General features: G+C 42.2%; 1 protein-coding gene across 1 annotated transcript in view; it reads left to right on the forward strand.

Annotated features, from left to right (window-relative positions):
- The window catches only part of dennd4c (DENN/MADD domain containing 4C), a 125,642-nt gene extending 102,776 nt beyond the window's left edge, over window positions 1–22,866 (forward strand). Inside the window, exons 23-32 of the mRNA XM_055632759.1 lie at window positions 3,312–3,486; window positions 4,642–4,751; window positions 11,330–11,505; window positions 11,910–12,092; window positions 14,701–14,881; window positions 15,270–15,521; window positions 17,119–17,236; window positions 17,825–17,978; window positions 18,234–18,298; window positions 21,714–22,866. Coding sequence (XP_055488734.1) covers window positions 3,312–3,486; window positions 4,642–4,751; window positions 11,330–11,505; window positions 11,910–12,092; window positions 14,701–14,881; window positions 15,270–15,521; window positions 17,119–17,236; window positions 17,825–17,978; window positions 18,234–18,298; window positions 21,714–21,850 — 1,551 coding nt within the window. The 3' untranslated portion in view covers window positions 21,851–22,866. The remainder of the gene's footprint in view (window positions 1–3,311; window positions 3,487–4,641; window positions 4,752–11,329; window positions 11,506–11,909; window positions 12,093–14,700; window positions 14,882–15,269; window positions 15,522–17,118; window positions 17,237–17,824; window positions 17,979–18,233; window positions 18,299–21,713) is intronic.
- Window positions 22,867–25,254: the final 2,388 nt, after the last annotated feature.

The raw sequence follows: 25,254 nt of genomic DNA on the forward strand, positions 1-25,254 counted from the left end.
GAGCAGATCAAGCAACAATGTAAAATCATTCCCAGATGTGCGCAATGCGTTCTACGCACGCTGAACACTGATGCACCCTCCCTGAACCCCATAGCCCCCCCCACCCTATGATATTACAATCTCAAAATCATAGAGGCCGATGTAGAAGATCCATCTGGATGGTGAACTCTCAAAAAGCATCTCGACTTGATGGTATACCTGGTCGTGTTCTTAAAACCTGTGCAGACTACCTGGCTAGTGCTTTTGTGGACACCTTCAACCTCGTATCACTGAGGTCTGAGGTTCCCACCTGTTTTAAAAGGGCATTAATAGTGCTCAATGACTACTGACCAGTGGCACCTACGTCCGTAGTGATGAAGTACTTTGAGAGGTTGGTTATGGTGCTCGTCAATTCCTTCCTCAACAAGAACCTGGACCCGCTATAACTTACCTACTGCTACAACAGGTCATCAGAGGATGCAATCTCACTGGCTCTCCACTGGACCACTTGGACAATAAAAAGCAGCTACATCAGGTTGTTGTTCATAGACCACAGCTCCGCATTTAACACCATCATCCCCTCCAACCTCACAGGCATGGGTCTCTGTGCATCCCTCTGCAACTGGGTCTTCCTCATCAACAGACCACAATCTGTACGAATAGGCAGCAACACTTCCTCCTCTAACCATTAAGCTCGATAAGCATGGGAGCACCTCAAGGCCGCGTGCTCACTCCCTGTTCTACTCATTGTATACTCATGACTGTGTAACCGGACACAGATTGAACTCCACCTTCATGTTTGCCGACGACACTACCATTGTTGGACGAATTGTAAATGATGATGAGTCAAGAATATAGGAGGGAGTTCGATCGACTGATCAAATGGTGCCAGAACAACAACCTTATTTTCATAACAGTAAGACCAAGGAACTGATTGGGGACTTTGGAAGAGGAAGAACGAGGATCTGCAAACATGTCGTCATCGATGGGACGGTGGTGGAGTTAATCCAAAGCTTCAAATTCCTGGGCATGCATATCTTTGAAGAGCTGTCCTTGACCCAGCACATTGATGAAATCATAAAGAAAGCCCATCAATGCGTCTTCTTCCTTGGAAGAGTTAGGAGATTCTGTAAATCAACAAATACTCTCTTACACACACTCACTCTCGCGCTCTCTCTCGCGCTCTCACATACTCTTTCTCGCTCTCTCACACACACTCTCACACTCTCTATCTCTGTCGCTATCGCTGTCTCTGCCTCTGCCTCTGTCTTCAAACAGACAAATAAATAGACAATAGCAGGGCAAAGTCAAAATATAATGTCCCCAACTGTACATAGTTCAGAGGCTTTTTTGAAGATTGTAGTGTTTAATAGCCTGATGGTTATTGGGAAAAAGCTGTTCCTGAATCTGGACATTAGTTTTCAGGCTCCTATACCTTCTTCCTGACGGCAGGAATGAAATGAGAGCATGGCCAATGCGGTGTGAGTCTCTGCTGATGCTGGCTGTCTTTTTGGGGCAGTGACTCTTGTAGGTCCCTTCAATGGTGGTTCAATGATCGTATCATTGTGGTGATCTGGGTCATGTTCACCAACTTTTGCAATCTTCTTTGTTCCCGGACGTTCGAGTTGCTGAACCAGTCCATGATGGGTGTGTGTGCGTGTGTTCTGAATTTTTTTGTTTATTATGGATTTCATTGTTATATGCTGTGGTGTTATAAGAATTGAATTGCTCCGTTTTGGCACGATGGTGCAGCAGTAGAGTTGCTGCCTTACAGCGCCAGAGACACAGGTTCAATCCTGACTATGGGTGCTGTCTGTATGCAGTTTGTATTTTTTCCCTGTGACCGCATGGGTTTTCCTCAGGTGCTCTGGTTTCATCCCACACTCCAAAGACGTACAGGTTTGTAGGTTAATTGGCTTCGGTAAAGATTGTAAGTTGTCGCTCGTGTGTAGGGTAGGTATGAGCATCGTTGGTCGGCGCGGACTGGGTGGGCCGAAGGGCATGTATCTCTAAACTAAAGTTTAAAAAAATGACAATATGTCACATAGGTCATAAAACAGTCTTGACCCTTAAATAGCAAATCTGATTTAGTTAAATGGTGAAAACATACGGCCAGTGTATCAGCTTGTATGTAAAGCATCAAGCATAAGCAGTTACGGTTCAGAAAGGAAGTAGGATGCAATTACTATATTATGAGCTGTAGGAATGCCATGTAAACGATCAAACAATTCCATTTAATTGGACAAGAAGATAGCACTATAAATAATGCTCATATTAATAACTGGCCAAGTGTTAATTAGATTTTTACTAGTTGCAGTTGCATTTTCAAACAGTATTTGATACAGTCAACACAAAAAGGAGTTTTGTGGATTTGCTCAGCATGAAGTCAATGCAGATGCTGTGAATTGTTATGTGTTATTCTTGAGTCTCTTTGTTTGAATCTAATTTGGCCAGCTAATAATACACGGACTCACAAACAAACAAGATGAGAGTTTTAGTAATATAATAATTATAATAATATACTAGGCCAAGTGAGACCCGTTGGGTCCCTGTCATATGTGAGGCCTTGCCTCCAACACAACCCATTTCCCCCCCCCCCCCCCCCATGCAATATTGCACCATTCACTCATATCCCCTATGCAACCCGTTCCCCAATGCAATATTCGACCACTCACCAGTTCCCCCAACGCAACTTGTTCCCCCAACGCAATATTCCACCACTCGCGCATAGCCCCCCAACTGCGCTGGGGCGGCTCATTTCCGCTTATCCCTCAGCACTCCCTCCCCCTCCCCTTCACCCTCCCTCTTTTTAAACTTTAAAAAATTGACTTTTCACTTTAAAAAATCCAATTCCACTTGCTGCCAGGACTCGGTGTCCTGTGATTTGCAACATTGTACAGTGAAAAGTTAAGTCGGCAGTTTATGTAAATGAGATCCCATTGTGATGTCATAGCTGCTAACTGCCACTACAACTTGAACTGATTTTTCTCAAACTGGATTTTGTAAAGTTCAAAATGTGAATAACGTGTATAATTTACCATCAATCTGAACGAAACTTGATACACCACACCACAAGACAATGCTGAGTCAGATGGTCCAAAATTGTAACACTATCGTGTACTGTTTTGGCATAATTCAGGGCATGACACACAGACACGCACGCAAACAGACAGACTCACAAACAAACAAGATGAGAGTTTAAGTTTTTTTATATATATATATTTCTAAATTTTATTAGCTGTAATATAATTGGTGCTGGTTGTGTTTGGAGTTGCCTTTGTGAAATGAATATTTAGCTGATTTGTATTAACGGGAATTGTTTTTTTTTTAAGGATGAATGGTTTGATGATTCAAAATCCAATTTTCTTCCTGGTGGTCTGGATTATCATTATAGCGGCAGTCCAACTGAAAGAATTGGTCAACCTACAGTGGCTACAAATGGCCTTAATCAAAGCAGCACTAGTCTTGGCAGCAGCACCAGCAGTGATACTGGCAAACATCTGACTGGTTAGTTAAAATTACTGAAAAATACTACCTTAAACATTTTCTAAGGAAACAATGCAGATTATCTATTGTAAAACAAATAATTTTGGATTTGTGAATTGCTTCTGCTTCAAATTTCTTGATCACAAATGTTATTTTTAGAATTCTCTCCCTACTTACCCATTTCTAAACTGTCAACTAATTCCCCAATTATATTTGTGCGTGTCGGACATTTGGATTCCATGTCTTATTATGCTTATTTTCTACCTGGCACCATACTTTCTACCTTCCTGTCTGAGATCAATTCTGTTATCATTGATTAACACATCCTTGGGCAGAACATCACAGCTCGACCACAATTTGCTTTAGATTTAAGCGCGGCAATGTGGAAACCTGTTTATTCACTCTGTGCTTCTTAATTATTTTTTTTAGCAAGATTATTTAGTCCATTCTATTATTGCCCTGTTTTATCCCTTCCTTGTTCAGGCTTCTTTGGACAATTCATTAACTAGGGTGAGTGACAAGTGGGTGAATTTCTCTTAAGTATCTGGCAGTGTTGTTACGTTGGTTTTATATGTTGATTTTTTTCTTATCCTAGGTTCAGAGTGGCTAGGATTGACCTTATCTTGTGTTTAACTAAGACATTGAATGTTGTCAAAATTTTATTTTTAGTAGCAAGTTTGGACTGCAATTAAAAAAAATTCTCAACCATAATTACTGTGGTGATCTTGTTAATCAAAACATAGCTTGTGTCTCTAATGTTCCATGCTTTCACATAATACCCAGCATCCTAATATAAAACCCTCCTTTGTTAATGTACTAATAGATTGTGTTTCCATTTCATTTCTGATAAATCTATTTTTATAGAACTCCAGATGAAGGAGATCTTTGTATGTTATCTTTGCTAAAATCTGAACAAAGATTACCACAACTCATTTCACTTCTTGAGAGTTGTAATGGAGTTCATTAAACCATTGTCATGTGTCTGGGAAACTAATGAACATTATATGGTATGATATGTCTGTGAAAGTCCCTAATCACTTATTTGTGAAAAATAGTTAAGTATATAAATATTTAACTTTTTGGGGGAAAGACAGGTGTACCTAGCTACAGAATAATATTAATTTGAAATGTAAAAAAATATATTTTAATCTATTAATATATTGTATGCTCAACTAGGTGCTGCACATTCATCTAAAGTAGGAAAGGAAAATGACCATGAGAAATCAGATCTTGGATCCTTCCAATGTGTCAGTACATCAAGTATCTTCCAGAATTGTGCCTTGGAGGTAGGAAAACTGTGAAGGCTCTTGTGAAGTGCATGGGGAGCATTCTTCAAACTAATCTCAATTTTTGCCATCTGAAACACATTTTGATGCAGTAGTAGATATTTCCTTCTTGCATTTGCCAGGACAGTTAGATGGGGCCAGGGTTTAAGATTCATTCAAAAATGTTATTTTCAGCTGTGCAGCATTTCCTCGCTGTCTCAATGAAGTATTATCCTGGATGTGATTTTTGCATTTTGTATTTGACCTTGCAAATATTGATTCAAGTGGAGTTATCACCATTGAATCGTGCTGGCACTATATTGAAGGCGTACTAAATTATACAGAAGGCCTTTGATTTCAAAATTAGTTGACCAGGTATGTATAATTTGTTTGGACCATGATCTTTACTGCATAATGACCAAATGGTGTGAAATTAGCTGACATCATTTAATAAATCTGGACTGTTTAAGAAGGAACTGCAGATGCAGGAAAATCGAAGGTAGACAAAAGTGCTGGAGAAACTCAGCGGGTTCAGCAGCACCTATAGAGCGAAGGAAAACCACTCCATCTCCCCCCCCCCCCCCCCCCCCCCCCCCCCACCCACATACCCTTCGCCCACACAGACCCCCTCTGCTCCACACCCCCCTTCGCTCCATAGATGCTGCTGCACCCGCAGAGTTTATCCAGCACTTTTGTCTACCAATAAATTCAGACTTCTGATTAGTGAGTTTTATCGGGCCAGGTCATTAGTGAGTGAATTTTATTATTGGGCAGGTCATCCTTGACCCAGACATTGTCTTGTTGCCTGCAGTTCCCATCCACCTGCACTTTCTCTTGGATGAGGGCTGAATGAGTTGACCATCTATACATAACTAAAACTCTGATCTTGTTATCTTCCGGTTTGGCAGTCATTCTATTTGCGCAAAAACGGTACGCGATAGCGCTACGATTTTTCGCCAGCTTACTCACCGTTCTCCTGTGCTGCGATTGCACCAAGTTTTGTTCCGATCAGTGGAAGCTGGTAAGAGTTATCGAGGTTTAAAAATCTTAAAAACCGCGCATGCACAGATCCTCTCCTGCCATTCAGCGCCGCGCGGATTAGTCCTTTCTACTGTCACTCTGCGGGACGGTCGGCCCCTTCCTGCGCCATCGCGTCTTTACTGCAGCTGTGGGAGGCTCTGGATGGCCGGCGGAGGTCTCCAACCAGACACAATTTTCGGAGGGAGGGACCGGAAACAGCCCGGCCCGGCCCGACCCAGCCCAACCCGACGCGGAGATGTCGTCGATGGCACCAAACAGAAAGCGGAGACTGTGATCAGCGAAGCGGCCAACGACAAGCGGCAAGCAGCTAGTGACCAGCGCCCGCTGTGAGTCCCCATCGCACCACCAACCGCCTCCCATTTTCGGCTTCCAGGACAAGGGGTCACAGAAGGATAAGGGGGAAACAGCCCGAGATAAGAAGAACTTTTTCACACACAGAGAGTGGTGAATCTCTGGAACTCTCCAACCCGGCGCGGAGATGGCGAGGGAGTTAGATGTGGCCCTTGCGGCTAAGGGGATCAGGGGGTATGGAGAGAAGGCGGGTACGGGATACTGAATCAGCCATGATCGAATGGCGGTGCAGGCTCCACTCTACTGATCAGCGAAGCGGCCAACGACAAGCCTCCCTAGTGACCCCGCCCCACAGCGCACACATCCCTCCTGTGAGCCCACACATACCCTCCCCTTCCACCCACAACAACCCTCCCCCACAGCCTCCTCCCAACATCTGTTCCCCCTCCCTGAACTCCCTACTGCACTGCCCCCCCTCTGCCCCCACCCCCGCCCCCACATACCCCTCTCCTCTCCCCTCCCGCATCCTCCCTCACCTCCCTCCCTCCCACCCACACACCACACCCTCCCCCCCACCCGCTCCCCCCCCTCCCCCCCCCACATCCCCCCCCGCAAACCCCTCCCGCGCACATACCCCCTCCCCCCCCCCCCCCCCCCCCCCCCCCCCCCCCCCCCCCCCCGGTGACTGGGACCCAACGGGTTCCACTTAGTCTAGTCCACATTAAATGTACAATGGAGCAGGTTCTGAGTGATGAATGTCCCTCGGGATATCCTGCCGGATAGCATATCCTTAGGCCATAGCCCTAGATCCCCTTGAAGGTCTCAACAGCTCTCTTGTTTTAAATATTTCTAAATTTTAAAATATTTTAAATAACTGCGTTAAAATAAATGTATTCAACATACATGTTAATGATTGTTAAAAAACACATAATGTTAAGCTCAGCATTTTCCACAGGGCTGGCTACTGCATTCAAGTTTGTGGTGTAGGTGGGTGGGAGAATTTTGGGGGGCTGGGGAGTTGATGAGAAAGTGGGGAGAATAAAAGATGGGATTATTGTGGATTTAGTCATAAATTGTGGAATAGGTCATAAATAATCGGCATGGACATAAGGGCCTCTTTCTGTGGCGAATCAATTTCTGAGCATGATCACTATTTGTATGTTAGCCTCCTCTGGTGTGAAGGATGAATATAAAGTGCATTTAGACTCTTCAGTGCGTGCTGGACTCCATGAGAGTCCTGAATCCAACTGAGTAAGTCGATTTGTCACCCTCTGATTTCCTGTTAATCTCAAGCTTCCACCTTTCACCATGCGATTAGAAAACAAAAATGAGCAGTCACAAACAACTAATAGCCTGCAGTTCTCTTCACAACTAACATCACTCAGTCAGCATGATTACAGCCATATCTTTATTTAAGTAGTAATTTCTGTATCATTTTTGTTTGTGATATCACTATAACCTCCCGTCTGCTTTATTAAAATGAGAGGGAGGATTTGGTGGGTGGGAGTGCCCTGGCATGGAAGTGACAAGCTTAGTTAAGAATTAATGTAGCACTGAGCTGACATAAGCATCTCACGGCAACAAGGAAGTTTAAAGATTCAAGCCAACCCCCCCACCACCTTTCCCTCCCAACTGCAATCCCGTCCCAACCCCCTGGGGAACTGAAGGGAGCGACTTCCCCGGTGGGACTGGCACAGACCTGTTGGCATCGCCGACGTGAAGACAGTGCAAAGCCCCTGCGCCGGTACAATGGGCGGGGAGCTGGAGAAGGGAGGGAAGGGGTCACACACATGGCCGGGAAGCAGAGGGTTGTAGGTGGGGGTGATGACAGATAGGGCCAACAATGAGTGGAGAAAGACAGAAACACTGGCGTGCAAAGGAGACCTACAACAGTGCATGATATCTGTCGCGTTATGGCAGGTGATTGTCGCTGGGAAACTGAAGGGAGCCACAATCTGCTGCTGCCTGCCCGCTGAGTTAGAGTTCCCACGGTAGACTCACGATACACTAAGGTAAACGCACGGGCCACTACGTTATTACAACGAGTTAAAATGTTTCAATTCTTAACCATAAGAGTAAAATTGACTTGTGGAAAATTTCAAACATGTTTGATTTTTTGCAAGAGTCGACAAGTTACACCAGTACCTGCCGTTAGCGCCACGAGTCTCTAAGTTGCGTCCACGAGTTCCGTACGTTAATCGTACGTTATTACCACGAGTTTTAACCCGGTTACCTCTTGTGTCAACTCGCAACGTGAGACTCGGCTATAACTCTGAATGTGCAAACACCTTTGTTTGCACCCAGACCCACAAAACATCCTGTTTTGCTACAGCATTGAGGGATGGTTCTTCGGATGTACAAACACCCCAAATATTGATGACAAACATGACCATGACTATGATTGTGTTAAGTGACTAAACTGTGGGGGTCTGGACACATCCCTCATCCTGGGGACAGACACAAATAGCTGGAGTAAATCAGCTGGACAGGGGGTTTCAATATAATCACTCCATCCATATAGAGACCACAATCAATGTATATCAATTCCACGTTTCGACAAGTGCATCTCAGCAAGGCCACTTGTCGATGATAAAGTCAAAATTCACTTCTGCTTGAACATATCTTGGGAAGGCTATACTCTCAACCCAGCATCAAGCTCATGATCTCCTGCTCACTGCCTTCTTGTATGCATGATAGACCGACAACTTGCATTGGGCACTTCAAACCACTGGCAAAGTGTGATCAGTACTGCCTGTGTAAAATCTTCCATATTTATCAGGTCCATCACCGATTTTCCAGCATTCTCGGTTCCAGAACCTTTCTGGATTATCCTTTTTGCTAGACCAACAGAGGCCACAGCCAAGGAGCCGAGGAGCCAAGTTACTAGCCAGCAAAGCCAGAACCTCGGTCTCGGGGAAAATTCAATCTGCCGCGGAGATCCCAATGAGGTTGAGATCGCCCGCCTCATCCATTCTCAGTGCCACATTTTCAGGGGGACCTCCTGAAGGAAATTTTAAGTGCACTTTCGTAATTATGTCCGTATTAAAGCAGGTGCTGGACCACCAGTTTCTGCAAATCGGCAATGAACCTGTGTGCTCTCAGCCATAATTATGACATCGAGTTTTTGATCATACCCAATTGGCTCTCAAGAGTGTTTAATTGTCATGTTCTGACATGGGATCTTCTTACTAGCAGCAGCTTGTTAACAGGCACATAAATGCAATACACACAGATAAATATGATAATCAATAGTTTCAATAAATCAATAACCATAATAGTAGTGCCAAAAAAACCACAAAATCTGTAGTCCAACCAAAGACACGGTCCAAAGAAGTTCATAGTTGTTGAGGTTAGCGTTGCGTACTGTTCAAGTGCCTGATGGTTGCTTGGAAGAAACTGTACTTGAACCTGGTGGTCACGGTTTTCAATCTCCTAAATCATCATCCCAAAGATAGCGAACTGAGAACATGACCAGGGTGGTGTGGATCCTTGATTATATTGGCTGCCGTTTTGAGACAATACTTCCTATCGCTTTGATGGTGTGGAAGTCAGTACCTGTGATGGGCTGGCACTGTCTACCACTCCTGTATTACTCCTGTAATCTCCTTCATGACTGAGCATTTGAGTTGCTGAATCGGACCGTGATGCAACCAGTCTGTGTTCTCTCTACTGTAGAAATACAATAAACTATTTGTTGACATACAAAATCTCCTCAATCTTTAAAGGATGTTGAGGCATTGATGAGCTTTCTTTGTGATTGCTTCAATGTGCTGGGCCCATGTGCACACCTTCAGGGGTAAGCACCCCCAGCAACTTGAACCTGTTTGCCCTCTCCATCGCCATCCTGTTCAAAAATACAGCTCATGGATCCCTGGCTTTCCCTTCTTGAAGTCACAAATCAGCTTCTTGATCTTGCATTGAGAGCAAGATTGTTGATCTGGCATAGAGGCATTTGAAAAAATATTTAGAATCTGGGAGCACGGTGAAGCCAAATGCAAACAGTGAAAGGATTGTCCAATGATTTAAATATATACGTCACCCCTCCCATCAAGCCATTGGCGTGGCAATCAGAGAGTTCCAGAAAAGACTCAATTTCACTGGAGCCTACAGAAGAAGATAAGTACACTCAGCATGATCTCGAGGCTATCGGGAAGAAGAAATAGTTAAAAAGTTTGAAGCTCGGCCTTTCTTCCAGAAAACTGGAAGAACTTGGGAAAAATCCGTTTTTCCCTTCCTGGGAAACTGTATCATCCCTTGATATTACAGAAAATATGGGAAGCGCAGAAAATCTGGAATATTGCAAGAGAAAATCAAGATTGCCCATTGTGCTACCTGATCAGCTGAGTATTTTCTGCATTTTGGATTTCAAGCATAGATATAGATTTGATTTTGCAGTTGCAGTTAGTGTTTTTCATATGGATGTCATGAGCTATCTGGTGCTGAGCACCCTGCTATCATGTTTGCTGGTATGTTTTTTCTTGTGAATAAATTTAGCAATACAACATTCTCACAGCTTACAAACATGTACACAGCAAATCTTCACTACAGCAAAGAATTAAAACAAAGTTAATTAGTTACTGATGGTTTAGTTCACTGCAAAGAATGGTAGGGATTGCGTTTGGAGACTGCTTTTCCATCACACACACTGGTGACAATTAAGTATTTTTGATTTGGTCAAATGGAAAGAAGTCTGGTAAATGAACAAATTGTGGAAGAAATAACTCTTGCGAACTGTGTTCTTCCATTGGCAAGAATGTCTCTTTGATAAAGGACTGGTTGCAGCTTGTCAAAACCAGATTTTGATTTCTGGGAGAAAATCGACTGCAGATTTATCACCATCCATGGCAGCTTCCCTCAGATATCCCTCATGTTAAAGATTTACTGTACCTACTGCAGTATGGATTTCTGTATAATTATAGGTCATTAGGAATTTAACACCATTACTAACCCATAGAAATGCTAACAATACGTGACTTTAAATTGAGTAATCACTGCAACATTGCACATTTCAAGTATTGAGCGAAAATCCAGCCATTCAAAATTATCTGTTCCCTTCAGTGGTTCCTCCCATATTAATGTGAATTTTATACTGGAAAGCATTAGCTGTAGTTTTAAATTGCATTTAGTAGATTCAAATTTAAACACCTTAATGAATTTCTGTTCTTGATTAAATCCATTTTTTAAAATTCTTTCTAGCAGAAACTGTTCAAATAGACACTTTGAAAGTGTTTGATTAATCCATCATGCAATTTTCTTTCTTTCCAAAGGTGTTGATGTCCAGCTGTTCTCAGTGTCATGTCTGTGAAGCTTTGGTTTATGATGAGGAGATTATGTCTGGTTGGAGTGCAGATGATTCTAACCTTAACACCACATGCCCATTTTGTAAGAATGCTTTCTTGCCAGTACTAAACATTGAGTTTAAGGACTTGCGAGATACTGGAAGGTACAGCACTGTTAATTTTTTACTTTTATTTGGTATTGAAGATTCTTAAAATTTATTTTCAAGCCTTTATTCAGTGCAGGAGGCAAGACTATTACCAGCAGAAGTTTTCAGTGCTTTGCTGCCCTGAATATGTGTGGAAGGAAGTGGTAAAAATTGGCTACACTATTGCTTTTGAAATATAACTGATGACATTTTCTAACTAATGGTGTGCATATTAGTTTTTTTTTGTTCATGGCACATGAAACATTGCAATGCAGAATTAATATTTAACTCGGTGAAGCATCTTATATTTTGCTTTTTTTTCCTATATGAAATGCTTTTTTTTCCCTATAAAATTACATAATCTGTGTGGATTTTTATAATTTGATACCAGGCTAAAGATCAGTGATTTTTATTTTCCTCAGTTTTTATTTGAAGTCCAGTGTATCCGGCGACAGTTTACACAACCACCATGTCACCACTACCACTGTGGCAGAACCTGTTATGCAAAACACTGACTCTGCGTCTGATACATCAGATCTAATAAATGTGGAAGACTCACCAGTGCCTGCTAGAGCACAGGAGGAATCTACTTCAGTAGATAAAAGGTAGTTACTGTAAAATGCAAACAACATCTTTCCTTTTTTTGTCTGTTAATGTTTTATCTATAAAAAGTATTTCTCCAGTAATTTTCTGTTGTGAAGCAAGTGTTTTTATTTCTAATATATACGTTTTGAAGTTGGTGCATGAGTAGTCCAGAGGAACCATTTAGTTCCCAATACTTTCAGTAATCACCTGGTAAACGATTAAGAGCGCAAACCTGTTTCTTTTCACTCTCAGCTGTTGCGTGTATCATGTTTCAAATATGCCTCGCTCAATAGGACTAATTTACCAATGGCCAGTTTTATAGTCTCTGATAAATGTTTATTTTAAGGCACCGAAATGTACAGAGAAACTCATCTGAAAGTTTTAATAATAGTTGTACACAAAAGGTTTGAACCAGCATATGGAAAGTAGATGCATGGCAATTAAAATAAGGTGTAACCATATAATCACAGATAAACTACTCATAGTCCACACTAAACGTTGACCACTGAGGGACGCAGCCACAGTACCATGGTTCCGTCATGTATTTGCCTGAGTGTTTAGGATATGGCTTGCCTTTTCAGAAAAGATGGTGGGAACATCTTCTATCTGTACTATTACTAAAACTCTCATCTTGACCACTTCCGGTTTGCTTTTTAAAAAAAAAAAAATTGCGTAAAAACGGTACCCTATATCGCTAGGATTTTTCCACCACCTTACCGTTCTCCTCTGCTCCAAGCGCACCAAGTTTTGTTCCGATCGTTGGAATATTACAAAAGTTATGAAGGTTTAAAAAATCGTGAGATCAGCAGATTGGTCTTCTCGCCTGTCATTCACCATGAAGGTAACGCCCCTTCTGGGTGAGGAGAATAAAGCTACGGAGGCGGGGCTGAGTCCACAAGCCATGTGTGGTCGGGGGGGAAGCTGCTGTGTTGAGTCGGGGGGAAGTCAGTGAGTGGAGTTTGGGGGAAACAGAAACATAGAAATTAGGTGCAGGAGTAGGCCATTCCGCCCTTCGAGCCTGCACCGCCATTCAATATGATCATGGCTGATCATCCAACTCAGTATCCCGTACCTGCCTTCTCTCCATACCCTCTGATCCCCTTAGCCACAAGGGCCACATCTAACTCCCTCTTAAATATTGCCAATGAACTGGCCTCGACTACCCTATGTGGCAGAGAGTTCCAGAGATTCACCACTCTCTGTGTGAAAAAAGTTCTTCTCATCTCGGTTTTAAAGGATTTTACCCCTTATCCTTAAGCTGTGACCCCTTGTCCTGGACTTCCCCAACATCGGGAGCAATCTTCCTGCATCTAGCCTGTCCAATCCCTTAAGAATTTTGTAAGTTTCTATAAGATCCCCTCTCAATCTCCTAAAGTCTAGAGAGTATAAACCAAGTCTATCCAGTCTTTCTTCATAAGATAGTCCTGACATCCCAGGAATCAGTCTGGTGAACCTTCTCTGCACTCCCTCTATGGCAATAATGTCCTTCCTCAGATTTGGAGACCAAAACTGTACGCAATACTCCAGGTGTGGTCTCACCAAGACCCTGTACAACTGCAGTAGAACCTCCCTGCTCCTATACTCAAATCCTTTTGCTATGAAAGCTAACATACCATTCGCTTTCTTCACTGCCTGCTGCACCTGCATGCCTACCTTCAATGACTGGTGTACCATGACACCCAGGTCTCGTTGCATCTCCCCCTTTCCCAGTCAGCCACCATTTAGATAATAGTCTGCTTTCCTGTTTTTGCCACCAAAATGGATAACCTCACATTTATCCACATTATACTGCATCTACCAAACATTTGCCCACTCACCCAGCCTATCCAAGTCACCTTGCAGTCTCCTAGCATCCTCCTCACAGTTAACACTGCCCCCCACCTTAGTGTCATCTGCAAACTTGGAGATATTGCCTTCAATTCCCTCATCCAGATCATTAATATATATTGTAAATAGCTGGGGTCCCAGCACTGAGCCTTGCGGTACCCCACTAGTCACTGCCTGCCATTGTGAAAAGGACCCGTTTACTCCTACTCTTTGCTTCCTGTTTGCCAGCCAGTTCTCTATCCACATCAATACTGAACCCCCAATGCTGTGTGCTTTAAGTTTGTATACTAATCTCTTATGTGGGACCTTGTCGAAAGCCTTCTGGAAGTCCAGATACACCACATCCACTGGTTCTCCCCTATCCACTCTACTAGTTACATCCTCGAAAAATTCTATCAGATTCGTCAGACATGATTTACCTTTCGTAAATCCATGCTGACTTTGTCCAATGATTTCACCACTTTCCAAATGTGCTGCTATCCCATCTTTAATAACCGACTCTAGCAGTTTCCCCACTACCGATGTTAGGCTAACTGGTCTGTAATTCCCCATTTTCTCTCTCCCTCCCTTGAGCCGGTGAGTGGAGTTGGGCAAGCCGCTGAGTGGACCTGGGGGGGGGGGGGGGTGCATTGTGGTGCCTCGACACCACACAGGTGGAGAGGTGGAGAATTGAGCGTTATGAGGAAAGTGGAATTGCCAATTGAAATGAAATGGCTTCTTTTTGATGAGATGAATGATGACCTTCTGGTTCAATTAATTTTTTGCTAAGTATTTAATTTTTCTTTACCTTTTTTGGATCAGTGCTTTGACAAAGGAGTCTCAGGAAGTACTGGACAGTGGAAATAATGAAGCCCCTAAACGGACATTCTCTTTGACCCGAAGTTACAGTGTCGGTGGTCCATTGCAAAACTTGGATGTGACTCAGCAGCCAACACATGGTATTTCAACAACCAGTCTTCCAAACAGTCTGCATGAAAGTGTGGTAAGGAAATAATGCTGCTATGTGTGAAATGAATTGATGTTATTGAATATTTTCCTTGAAAATTACATTTTCAGTAGAACTGATTTAAACTTGTCCACTCGATGCACTGAATTGTGTTGAAATAAAATTTAAAATGGAATTTATAATATTTTAATTTGAAAATTTAGAAAATTCCGAAGTGTCAATTGAAATCTTCCATTGAAATGACCTCTGTTGGTGCTAAGTAATAAAAAGTATTTTCATTGTTGGTACACGGAATGAAGAAATTGATTTGCAAAATATTTCCACTGATGGGGGATACTCAAATCGGGAGATATGATTTTTGAGAATGATATTTGGTATGAATGTATGGAGTGACCAAATATATATATGTGCATTTGTGTTCTAGGATCCAGTGGGTCTCCAAAGTAGACCTAATCCAAAGCCTGTGTCAGTACCATATCTAAGTCCATTGGTGCTGCGTAAGGAATTGGAATCTCTGCTGGAGAATGAGGGAGATCAGGTGATACACAGTTCCAAATTTATCAACCAGCACCCAATTATTTTCTGGAACCTGGTCTGGTATTTCAGAAGGCTGGATATGCAAAGCTATCTTCCTGGACTCATTCTGACTTCTGAACATTGTAATAAAGGAATGCAGGTATGTAGAAGATTAATGGCTACAGTATGTGAATAGGTAATTACTTATGAATTGCACCATGACAGGGCATAGTTGCTCGGCACACAGCTCGGCACACAACACTAATTGGTGTTATCTACAGACCCCAAATAGTAGCTCGGATGTAGGGTGTAAGTTGCAGCAGGAGTCAAAACTGGCATGTAACAAAGGTAATGCCACTGTGAAAAGATGAAGTACGAGCGGAAGCTGGCCAGGAATGTAAAGAAGGACAGTAAAAGCTTCTTTAGATATGTTAAGGGAAAAAGAATAGTAAAGTCAAATGTGGTTCCCTTGAAGGCAGACACAGGTGAAATTATTATGGGGAACAAGGAAATAGCAGAAGCTTCTTTAGATATGTTAAGGGAAAAAGAATAGTAAAGTCAAATGTGGTTCCCTTGAAGGCAGACACAGGTGAAATTATTATGGGGAACAAGGAAATGGCAGAAGAGTTGAACAGGTACTTCGGATCTGTCTTCACGAAGGAAGACACAACAAATCTCTCAGAAGTACTGGAGGACAGAGGATCTAAGGGGGTCGAGGAACTGAAAGAAATTTTCATTAGGCAAGAAATAGTATTGGGTAGGCTAATGGGACTGAAGAATGTTAAATCCCCTGGGCCTGATGGTCTGCATCCCAGGGTCCTCAGGTGGCTCTAGAAATAATGGACGCATTGGTGATCATTTTCCGATGTTCAATAGATTCAGGATCAGTTCCTGTGGATTGGAGGATAGCTAATGTTATCCCATTTTTCAAGAAAGGAGCGAGAGAGAAAACTGGGTATTACAGACCAGTTAGCCTGTACGGGGAGGTACACCAGTCACTGAAAGTTGGCATGCAGGTACAGCAGGCAGTGAAGAAAACGAATGGAATGTTGGCCTTCATAACAAGAGGATTTCAGTATAGGAGTAGAGAGGTTCTTCTGCAGTTGTATAGGGCTTTGGTAAGACCACATCTGGAGTATTGTGTACAGTTTTGGTCTCCTAATTTGAGGAAGGATATCCTTATGATTGAGGCGACGCAGCGTAGGTTGACGAGATTGATCCCTGGGATTACGGGACTGTCATATGAGGAAAGATTTAAAAGACTAGGCTTGTATTCACTGGAGTTTAGAAGGGTGAGGGGAGGATCTTATAGAAACATAAGAGGACTGGACAAGCTAGATGCAGGAAAAATGTTCCCAATGTTGGGCGAGTCCAGAACCAGGGGCCACACTTAGAATAAAGGGGAGGCCATTTAAGACTGAGGTGAGAAAAAACTTTTTCACCCAGAGATTTGTGAATTTGTGGAAATCCCTGCCACAGAGGGCAGTGGAGGCCAAATCACTGGATGGATTTAAGAGAGAGTTAGATAGAGCTCTAGGGATTAGTGGAATCGAGGGATATGGGGATAAGGCAGGCACGGGTTATTGATTGGGGACAATCAGCCATGATCGCAATGAATGCCGGTGCTGGCTCGAAGGGCTGAATGGCCTCCTCCTGCACGCATTTTCTGTGTTTCTATGTTTCAAATGTGTATTTTTAAATTGGCAAATAGTTTAATCCGCTTAGTTATTAAAATTTTCATATTTATTCCCTTCCAGATGTCTCTATCAAATCTTTCACAGGACAGCAAGTTGGTGTACATACAGCTTCTTTGGGATAACATTAATCTTCATCGAGAGCCTGGTGAACCCCTGTACATACGATGGAGAAACAGGAGTGAGTGGCAGCCTAATTAACTGACTTGCTCACTACATTCCCTTCCCTCACTTTCTCCTCTCCACCCAAACCCCACGTGAATTTAACTATTTGTTTTGGTGCTCATGAACATATTCAGTAAGGTACTGTGAACAGAACAGCAAAAAATGAGTACATTGAATGAGTCATTGCGGTACAAAAAAATCAATATAAACGGAGATGATTAATTGAATGGAAATAATTCCACTCTAAGAATGCCGTGTCAAGTTTTTTTAAAACAAGAAAAGTCAGAAATCCTAAGAACTAACCCCTCAGAATAGTTTCATGTAAATTGGATTATGTGATATTTACAGCCCAGAATGTAGTTTTATTAAATTAAATGCTGATGCATTTTGTTCAATTGTCTATGCTCTTGAACTTCACTGAGCATTCTGGCATTTTTGGGAAGTTTGTGAGTTTTCATTAATGTCACAGAATGATGTACCTCAATCTTAAAATCCACTTGTGTGATTATTTTTTGTTAATGTGCACTACTAGAGCACAAAACACACAATATGGTGTCATAAAAAAAAAATTCTAATGTATCAAATTAATCTTCTGTATCTGCAGATAAAAATTTGGTTGGTGGATTAACCCCTGATAGTCAGGTGGAGAAGAGTCCTCTACATATTATTGTGAGAAGTATCCAGACCAATGATGTGTTTGGGCCCATGTGCCTACTCCTGAAGGAGACCAGCAAACACCCTGAAAACAAATGGCAAAGGTCAGAAATTCATGAGAAAATTGTTTGCAGTATGGAAAGTTTTGAAGCAAATGTTGTCTGTCCTTATCTGCATTTAGTGTTTCTATCTAATCTCCAAGTACGGGTCCAGTGCATCATGTTCTTTGACTTAATCCCTGTGAGTAACTTTTGATGAAAGCAGACGTTGCCTCGGGTTTGGAACACTTCATGTTGATGACATCAGGTTATACACAAAAGTAATGGGAAACTCATTGGAGTTCTTTTCTTTATCCACAGGAGTATGTATAGAGAAATTCTTTTTCTTTCCCTCGTGGCCCTTGGGAGAGAAAATATTGATATTGGTAAGTAGGACTGAATTCCATGACTCGCATAAGAGAAGAGCTGGGGGCACAAGTAACTGCAGATGCTAGAATCTTGAGCAAAAAACAAGTTTCTGAAGAAACTCAGCGGGTCAGGCAGCATCGGGGAGGGAATGGACAGGCGGTGTTTCAGATTGGAATCCTACTTCAGACGAATGAAGCGGGAGGAGAAAGCTGGAAAAGAGAGGTAGGGCGGGACAGAACCTGGCAAGTGATAAGTGGATAGAGGTTCTTCTTCTTCTTGCGTATGACGTGCACAGCCTAAAGTTGTAGGACAACTTGTTCTATTTGATCTTATTTGATTGTGCACGCCGTGTTGATTGCATTCGTCGAACAAGGCTGACCACGTGAAGGTTGCAATCACCCACCACAAAGATAGAGGTGAGGAAGTATGACTCCAGATGGATGGAGTAAGTGACAAAAGCTAGCGGTGAAAAGGAGACTAAAAGGTGTCAGATAAAAGAAGAGGAGATGGAGTGAAATGTAATGCTGGAGGGAGGGATATGGGTGGAAAAGGACAGGGAGAAGACGGAATATAAAAGGGAAATTTGGGACAAGGGATGGGAGATGAGTGTATGAAGAAGGGGAAAGAAGCAAGGTGACTGGAGGGAGTGGGAGAAATGGGTGCAGTCCAGGGTGGAGGGAGAAAGGGCACAGGAAAGTGAGGGGGATAAGAGCTACTAATTGAAATTAAAGTGTTCAGTGGTCATACCATTGGGTTGTCAGCTAGCCAATGCATTTCGTTGTCTCTGTACTGTACACTGACAATGACAATTAAAATTGAATCTGAATCTGATCCGACCCGAATATGAGGAGGACAGGAAGGATGATATAGGAATGGGAAGTGGAGTTCACATGTTTCACCTGAATGGCTGCTGGGGTCATTGGATGGAAGTGAGAGAGGAGACAGCAGCTTTATCAGCTGTGCCATTCTACCACCCAGATTATGTAGGGCTCATAAAATGTTCAAGGAGTATAATGAAAACAAACTCCTTGGTCCACATTCCCACATTTGAGTCAGAAATCCTTTGTGAAATTTATGGGAATGTTATGCTTGAACAATATTCATGTAATACTCAGAACTAACCTGTTAAAAGTATGGGATAATAAATAAAAGTAGCCCAAGATTTTTTTTTTTAGATAAGTCATTGTAATTGGGTGGATTCATTGTGAGGTTAGTGACAGTAGTGTAGAATATTCTGCAAGTTGATTTTTTAAGTTTCATTCGAGAACAGCACTATAAATTAGTATGAAAAATTAAAACAGATGGGAATGATAGCATGGATATAAAATGTGGAAGAGCTAGTTTATAACTTTTTAAAAAGTGGAATAATATTATTGAACGCAAAATTGGAATAGCAAATGCAAGGGAGTTGGGCCGAGTCTTTATAAAGTATTGGATCTACCTCTTCAGAGGTGGTGTTCAAATTAGGCACCACATAGAGTGCCCTCCATAATGTTTAGGTCAAAGACTGTATCTTCGGTGATATGTACACACAGAAACCTGAAGGACATGAAAGACTTTCAGTAGTTGGAAGAACGGTCTTCAGTTCAATGGAGTGAATGAAGCCATTATTGATTTTGAAGTAGCAAAGGATAGATGTGTTTCTGAATTAATGTATCCATGCCAACCTAGTTTCCTAACCACACTGGTCCACTTACTTGTGCCTGGCCTACATACTTCCATCTTTGTCTCTGTATAAATTCTTAAAAATATCAAATTGTACCTACCATCTAACACTTCCCCCGGCAGCTCGGTCCATGTATACACCACCCTCTGTGTGGAACATTAAGATTGTGTGTTATATGAGACAGCCAAAATCATGTGATAGTAGAATTAGGTCAGGCTCGGTCCACAATCATGGCTGATATACACCACCCCCATCTGTGTGGAAACATTAAGATTGTGTGTTATAGAGGGAGACAGAGACGGTTCACCAACTGATTCATGTGGATAGGAAAGACTGGATAGACTTGGTTTATCTCTAGGGAGATCACAAAATTCGGGGTTGGACCTTCAGGAAGATTGTTCCCGATGTTGACTCTGCCTTTCAATCATGAGAAGAACTTTTTTCATCTATCTCTCCTCTGCCATCCCCATTCTCCTGCCTTCCCTTGTGGCTCCCGGGATACATAATGATCCTCATAAAGGGCCGACCCTCCTACCTAATCAAGAAACTATCTATGCCTTAAATATATCCACTGACTTTGCCTCCACAGCTTTCTGTGGTAAATAATTCCAGATTCACCACTCTAATGAAATTTCTCCTCATCTTCCTAACAGAACGTCCTTTAATTCTGAGGCTATGACCTCTACTCCTAGACTCTCCCACTAGTGGAAACATTCTCTCCACATCCATTCTATCCAAGTTTTTCACTATTCTGTACGTCTCAATGAGGTCCCCCTAATTCTTCTAAACTCCAGCGAATATTGGCCCAGTGCCGTCAAACGCTCATCATATGTTAACCTACTCATTCCTGGGATCATTCTTGTAAATGTCCTCTGGACCCTCTCCAGAGCCAGCACATCCTTTCTCAATTATGGTGCACAAAATTGCTCACAATATTCCAAATGCAGCCTCACCAACACCTTATAGAGCCTCAGCATTACATCCCTGTTTTTGTATACAAGCCTTTGAAATAAATGCTAGCACTGTGTTTGCTTTCTTTACTACTGATTTGACTTGCAGATACACATTTGGGGAATCCAAAATCCCTTTGCATCTCCGATTTCTGGATTCTCTCCCCATTTAGAAAATAATCTACACCTTTATTCCTATTGCCAAAATGCATGACTTCATACTTTGCTACGCTATATTCCATTGCCACTTCTCTGCCCACTCTCCCAATCAGTCCTAGTCCTTTTGCAGAGTTCCTGCTTTCCCTACACTACCCGCCCTTCCACCTATTTTCGTATCATCCGCAAACTTGGTCACAAAGCCTTCAATCCCCTCGTCCAAATCATTAATATACATCATGAAAAGCAGCACTGAGACCTGCGGAACTCCGCTAGTCACTGGCAGCCAACCAGAAAAAGCCCCCTTTATTGCCACTCTGCCTTCTCCCATCCAGCCAACCTGATATCCATGCTAGTTTCTGCCCTTTGATACCATGGGCTCTCATCTTCCTAAGCAGCCTCCCTTGTGGCACATTATCAAAGGCCACATATATTGGTGGGGAAGGGCTGGCTTATGGGGATCTATTGGTGAGAAAGGGCTGGCTTTATCATCTGGGTGACTGAGCAACTTGGCATCAGCCTGGAGGTTGAATACCACCTTCCTATGCTGTTCTAGTATAGCGCTCTGATTTATGGAGGTATTAATAACTTCAGAAACAAAATGGAAGATTGTAATGTTTAACTCTGTATACTAATCCAATTTCAAATTTGTGAAAACAGATGCTTTTGATAGAGAATACAGATCTGCGTACGAGCGCTTAACAGAAGAACAGTTGAAGGTAACACAAGCGATTGATTTGCCACCCTGCAACAGGATTGAGTGGTGTCGCAAGTGTTTTGAGCCTCTCTTCATCTAAAAAAAAGTGCAACATCTCTACGGAATTGAACCACTATGATGTCCAAAGTATAATTGTAAACATTTCAAACTACATGTGCCCAGAGGATTAGAATACACATGGAAATATGATGCACAAGTGCTGTGGCTTTGTGAATAATGAAAGAAGTGTCCAGTAATTTTCTATGCTTCTATGGAAGGGGGATTTAATAGAATGTAATTGCTAAGCACTAAATGTCTTAAGGCAGTTTTGCCATTTTTTAAACTTATGGTGTAGTAGTGCAGTGTTTTGTACAAATATCACAAAGGATGGTTCTGACCATATTGTATTTTTTTAGCATCTGTGCCTGGATTTTGTGTTGGATGATTCCCTTATCGTGTAAATGATGTGTTGAGATTCTACAATTCAGAATGATAAATATATATATATAAAATATATATGTGATATATATATGTCCCATCAAGCCATAAAGCAACACCCAATTGGACTGCAGAGAAGAAAAACAATTGGAGAGGATTGCACACTTATAATTAACAATCCATTTGAATTCTCTCGTTATGCTAAGGCCAGCTCATGCTTTATGCTTTGGTGGTGATATAGAAAATCTATCCTAATATCTGACAGTTCTGTTCCTTAGTGCTCCATATATAAAGGATCTATAATTTTATGGTGGTATTTTTGATATTTCTAGTAGAAGCACGGTTGGAGCTATCATTTTCATTTCTGTTCACATAATGAAATCAGAGTAATTTTATGAAAAATATGACATATTGCTGACACCTTGTTTCTTCGTGATTTCAACCGAGATATTGTAAGAGCACTGGGTGAATCATGGCAGTACAAATGTATTGAAGTAAAAAGTTTGATTATATTAAATTCCTCAACCCATTGAGCTGTAAAATAATTGATTTTTATATTTTAATGCAGATTGCAGCAATGGTTCAAATCTTGTACAGCTGCACAGTTGTTTTATATGACAGCGGTCAGTACAATTCTCTAAGTGTGGTAGTTTAAATAAAAATACTTATTCATTAAAAGATACTTGTATGAAATGTTTTTTTTTGTCAGAAAGGCAAGCTCAGAATATTTAGCACAGACACTCCAAAAACAAAGTGCTGGAGGAATTACCAAGACAGGCTGTAGAGTGAAAATAACAGACTATGTTTAGGGTAGGGACCGTTCTTCATTCTGAGCAGAGTTAGTTAGAAAGCACCGTGTTTTCTTTCCACACCCCCTTTGCAAGGTAAAAAGTTTCACAGTTTAACCACTGTGAAGACACTTTGTTTTATACCTTTTCAATTAATGTCTTGATGTTACATCCATGTTATCCAAACAATTGGTACTTTTTAGAATTCATGGCAAATCTTCTCCAAGCCTTTTAGCTCAAAGAAAATGCACATTTTAAACCCCAATTCAGTTCTTTAATCTTCTATGCTCCAATCTTAAAACACTTTACTTTGACCAACCTTCTGACTACCTACTAATTGTTGAAAGTACTTTGTAGTTTTGTCCCTCATTAGCACAGGTCTCAGTTCTTCAAGTAATTTACTTTGAACAGTTGAAATCAGCCTTGGTGCAATTCAAGGACCAAGCTAATCAGGTGGGTCCAGGTGGACTGAGCAAAGGTGTTCAGTGATCACTGAGTCTACGTTTAGTCTAGCCCAGGGGTGTCAAAAAAGTATATTCACGACCATTTATTATATATCTGTACGGCAGCCGCTCTCTCTATGGCAATCTGCATACACGACCTGACAATCATGCATTGATGGACAGTGTGGTGGGCCAATCACAGCACGTCTGGGGGAGGGGAGTGGGTGTGACATTGGGGGGGTCGCATCCGCTGGTGTCGAGCATCGCGGCGCAGCGGAAGAAGAGTGGAAGGTGGGCGGTGTATGAAGTTGTAGGAATTACAAGTAGTTTAACTTCATATTAAGTTCTTTATTAACCACGAGGCACAGAGACTGAGAGAGGTGTGGGCTGGACCCCGAGGATCTTTATTGTAAATGTGACGAGGCTAACTGTGATTGTCTGAGTTTGATTGATGGGCAGGCTGTAAATGGAGGATGTAACGTGACAAGGGAGGCAGGAAACCTGGACTTTCAGAAAGCATTTGATAAGGTCCCACATAGGAGATTAGAGGGCAAAATTAGAGCACATGGTATTGGGGGAGAGTCCATGGATAGAGATTGGTTGGCCACAAAGTTTAAGAATACCAGGGGTAAGCCATTTGGGACCGCAGCTAGAACAATATACAAAGATTAGGAAACACTTCTTCACATAGAGTTGTGAGTCTGTGGAATTCTCTGCGTTAGTGGGCGAGTCTCTGGATACTTTCAAGAGAGAGCTAGATGGGGCTCTTAAAGATACCCCTGCCTAACCTGAAAGGACTGTCTGGGTCCTTGAATAGAGTCAAGGGAGGAGGTGTAGGGACAGGTGTTGCATTTCCTGCAGTTGCAGGGGAAGGTACCTGGAGTTGGGGGATGGTTGGTTGGGCGGGAAGGGATGAGTTAACCATGGAGTTGCGGAGGGAACGGTCTCTGAGGTAGGCGGAAAGGAGTGGAGATGGGAAGATGTGACTCATAGGATCCCATTGGGAGGTGGCGAAAATGTTGGAGGATTATGTGTTGTATGCGGCGGTTGATGGGGCGAAAGGTAAGGACTAGGGGGATTCTCCCTGTTGCGACGAGGGGGAGCTGCAGGGTACTGTGGAGACGCGTGTAAGGGCCTCATCTGTGATGGAAGAGGTGAAGCCATGTTCCTTAAAGAATGAGGATATCTTGGATGTCCTGGTATGAAGCACCTCATCTTGGGCGCTGATGGAGGCATTGGGGGTATGGGAAAGTCTTTGCAGGAAGTGAGGTTGAGATATTTGTTGCCATTGGTTGGTTTGTAATATACGTCAGGCAATAGCCTATCTCCTGCAACGGAGACGGTGAGATCAAGAAAGGGGAGGGATGTGTCAGAAATGGTCCAAGTGAATGAGTGCAGGATCATTTGGAAAGAGTATTGGTAGGTGGGGCTTAATCCTGAAGTGTAAGGCAATGCACTTTGGGAAGTCAAACGAGGATAGGACATATTCAGTAAGGGTCTAAAAGCAATATTGATGACCAGGTCCAGATTTAAATTTACATTTCCCTGAAAATGGGAACAGTAGGGTGAAGGCAGCATATAGCATACTTGCCTTCAAATGTTGGGGCATAGCATATAGTGCAAAAAAAATTGGACTTCACAAATCTCTAGATAGACTCCAGTTATCATTAGTATTGTGTGCAGTTACAATTGCCAGACTATAGGATTGTATTATGCTTCAGAGTACATTCACCAGGATGTTGCCTGGTTTAAAGGGCTTTAGTTTAGACTTTAATAATAATAATAATAATAATGATAAACTTTATTCCACACTCAAGGTCCAGACAAGGGACAAC

This window comes from Leucoraja erinacea, chromosome 3, assembly GCF_028641065.1.
Source record: "Leucoraja erinacea ecotype New England chromosome 3, Leri_hhj_1, whole genome shotgun sequence".
In the NCBI taxonomy this organism is placed as follows: domain Eukaryota; kingdom Metazoa; phylum Chordata; class Chondrichthyes; order Rajiformes; family Rajidae; genus Leucoraja; species Leucoraja erinaceus.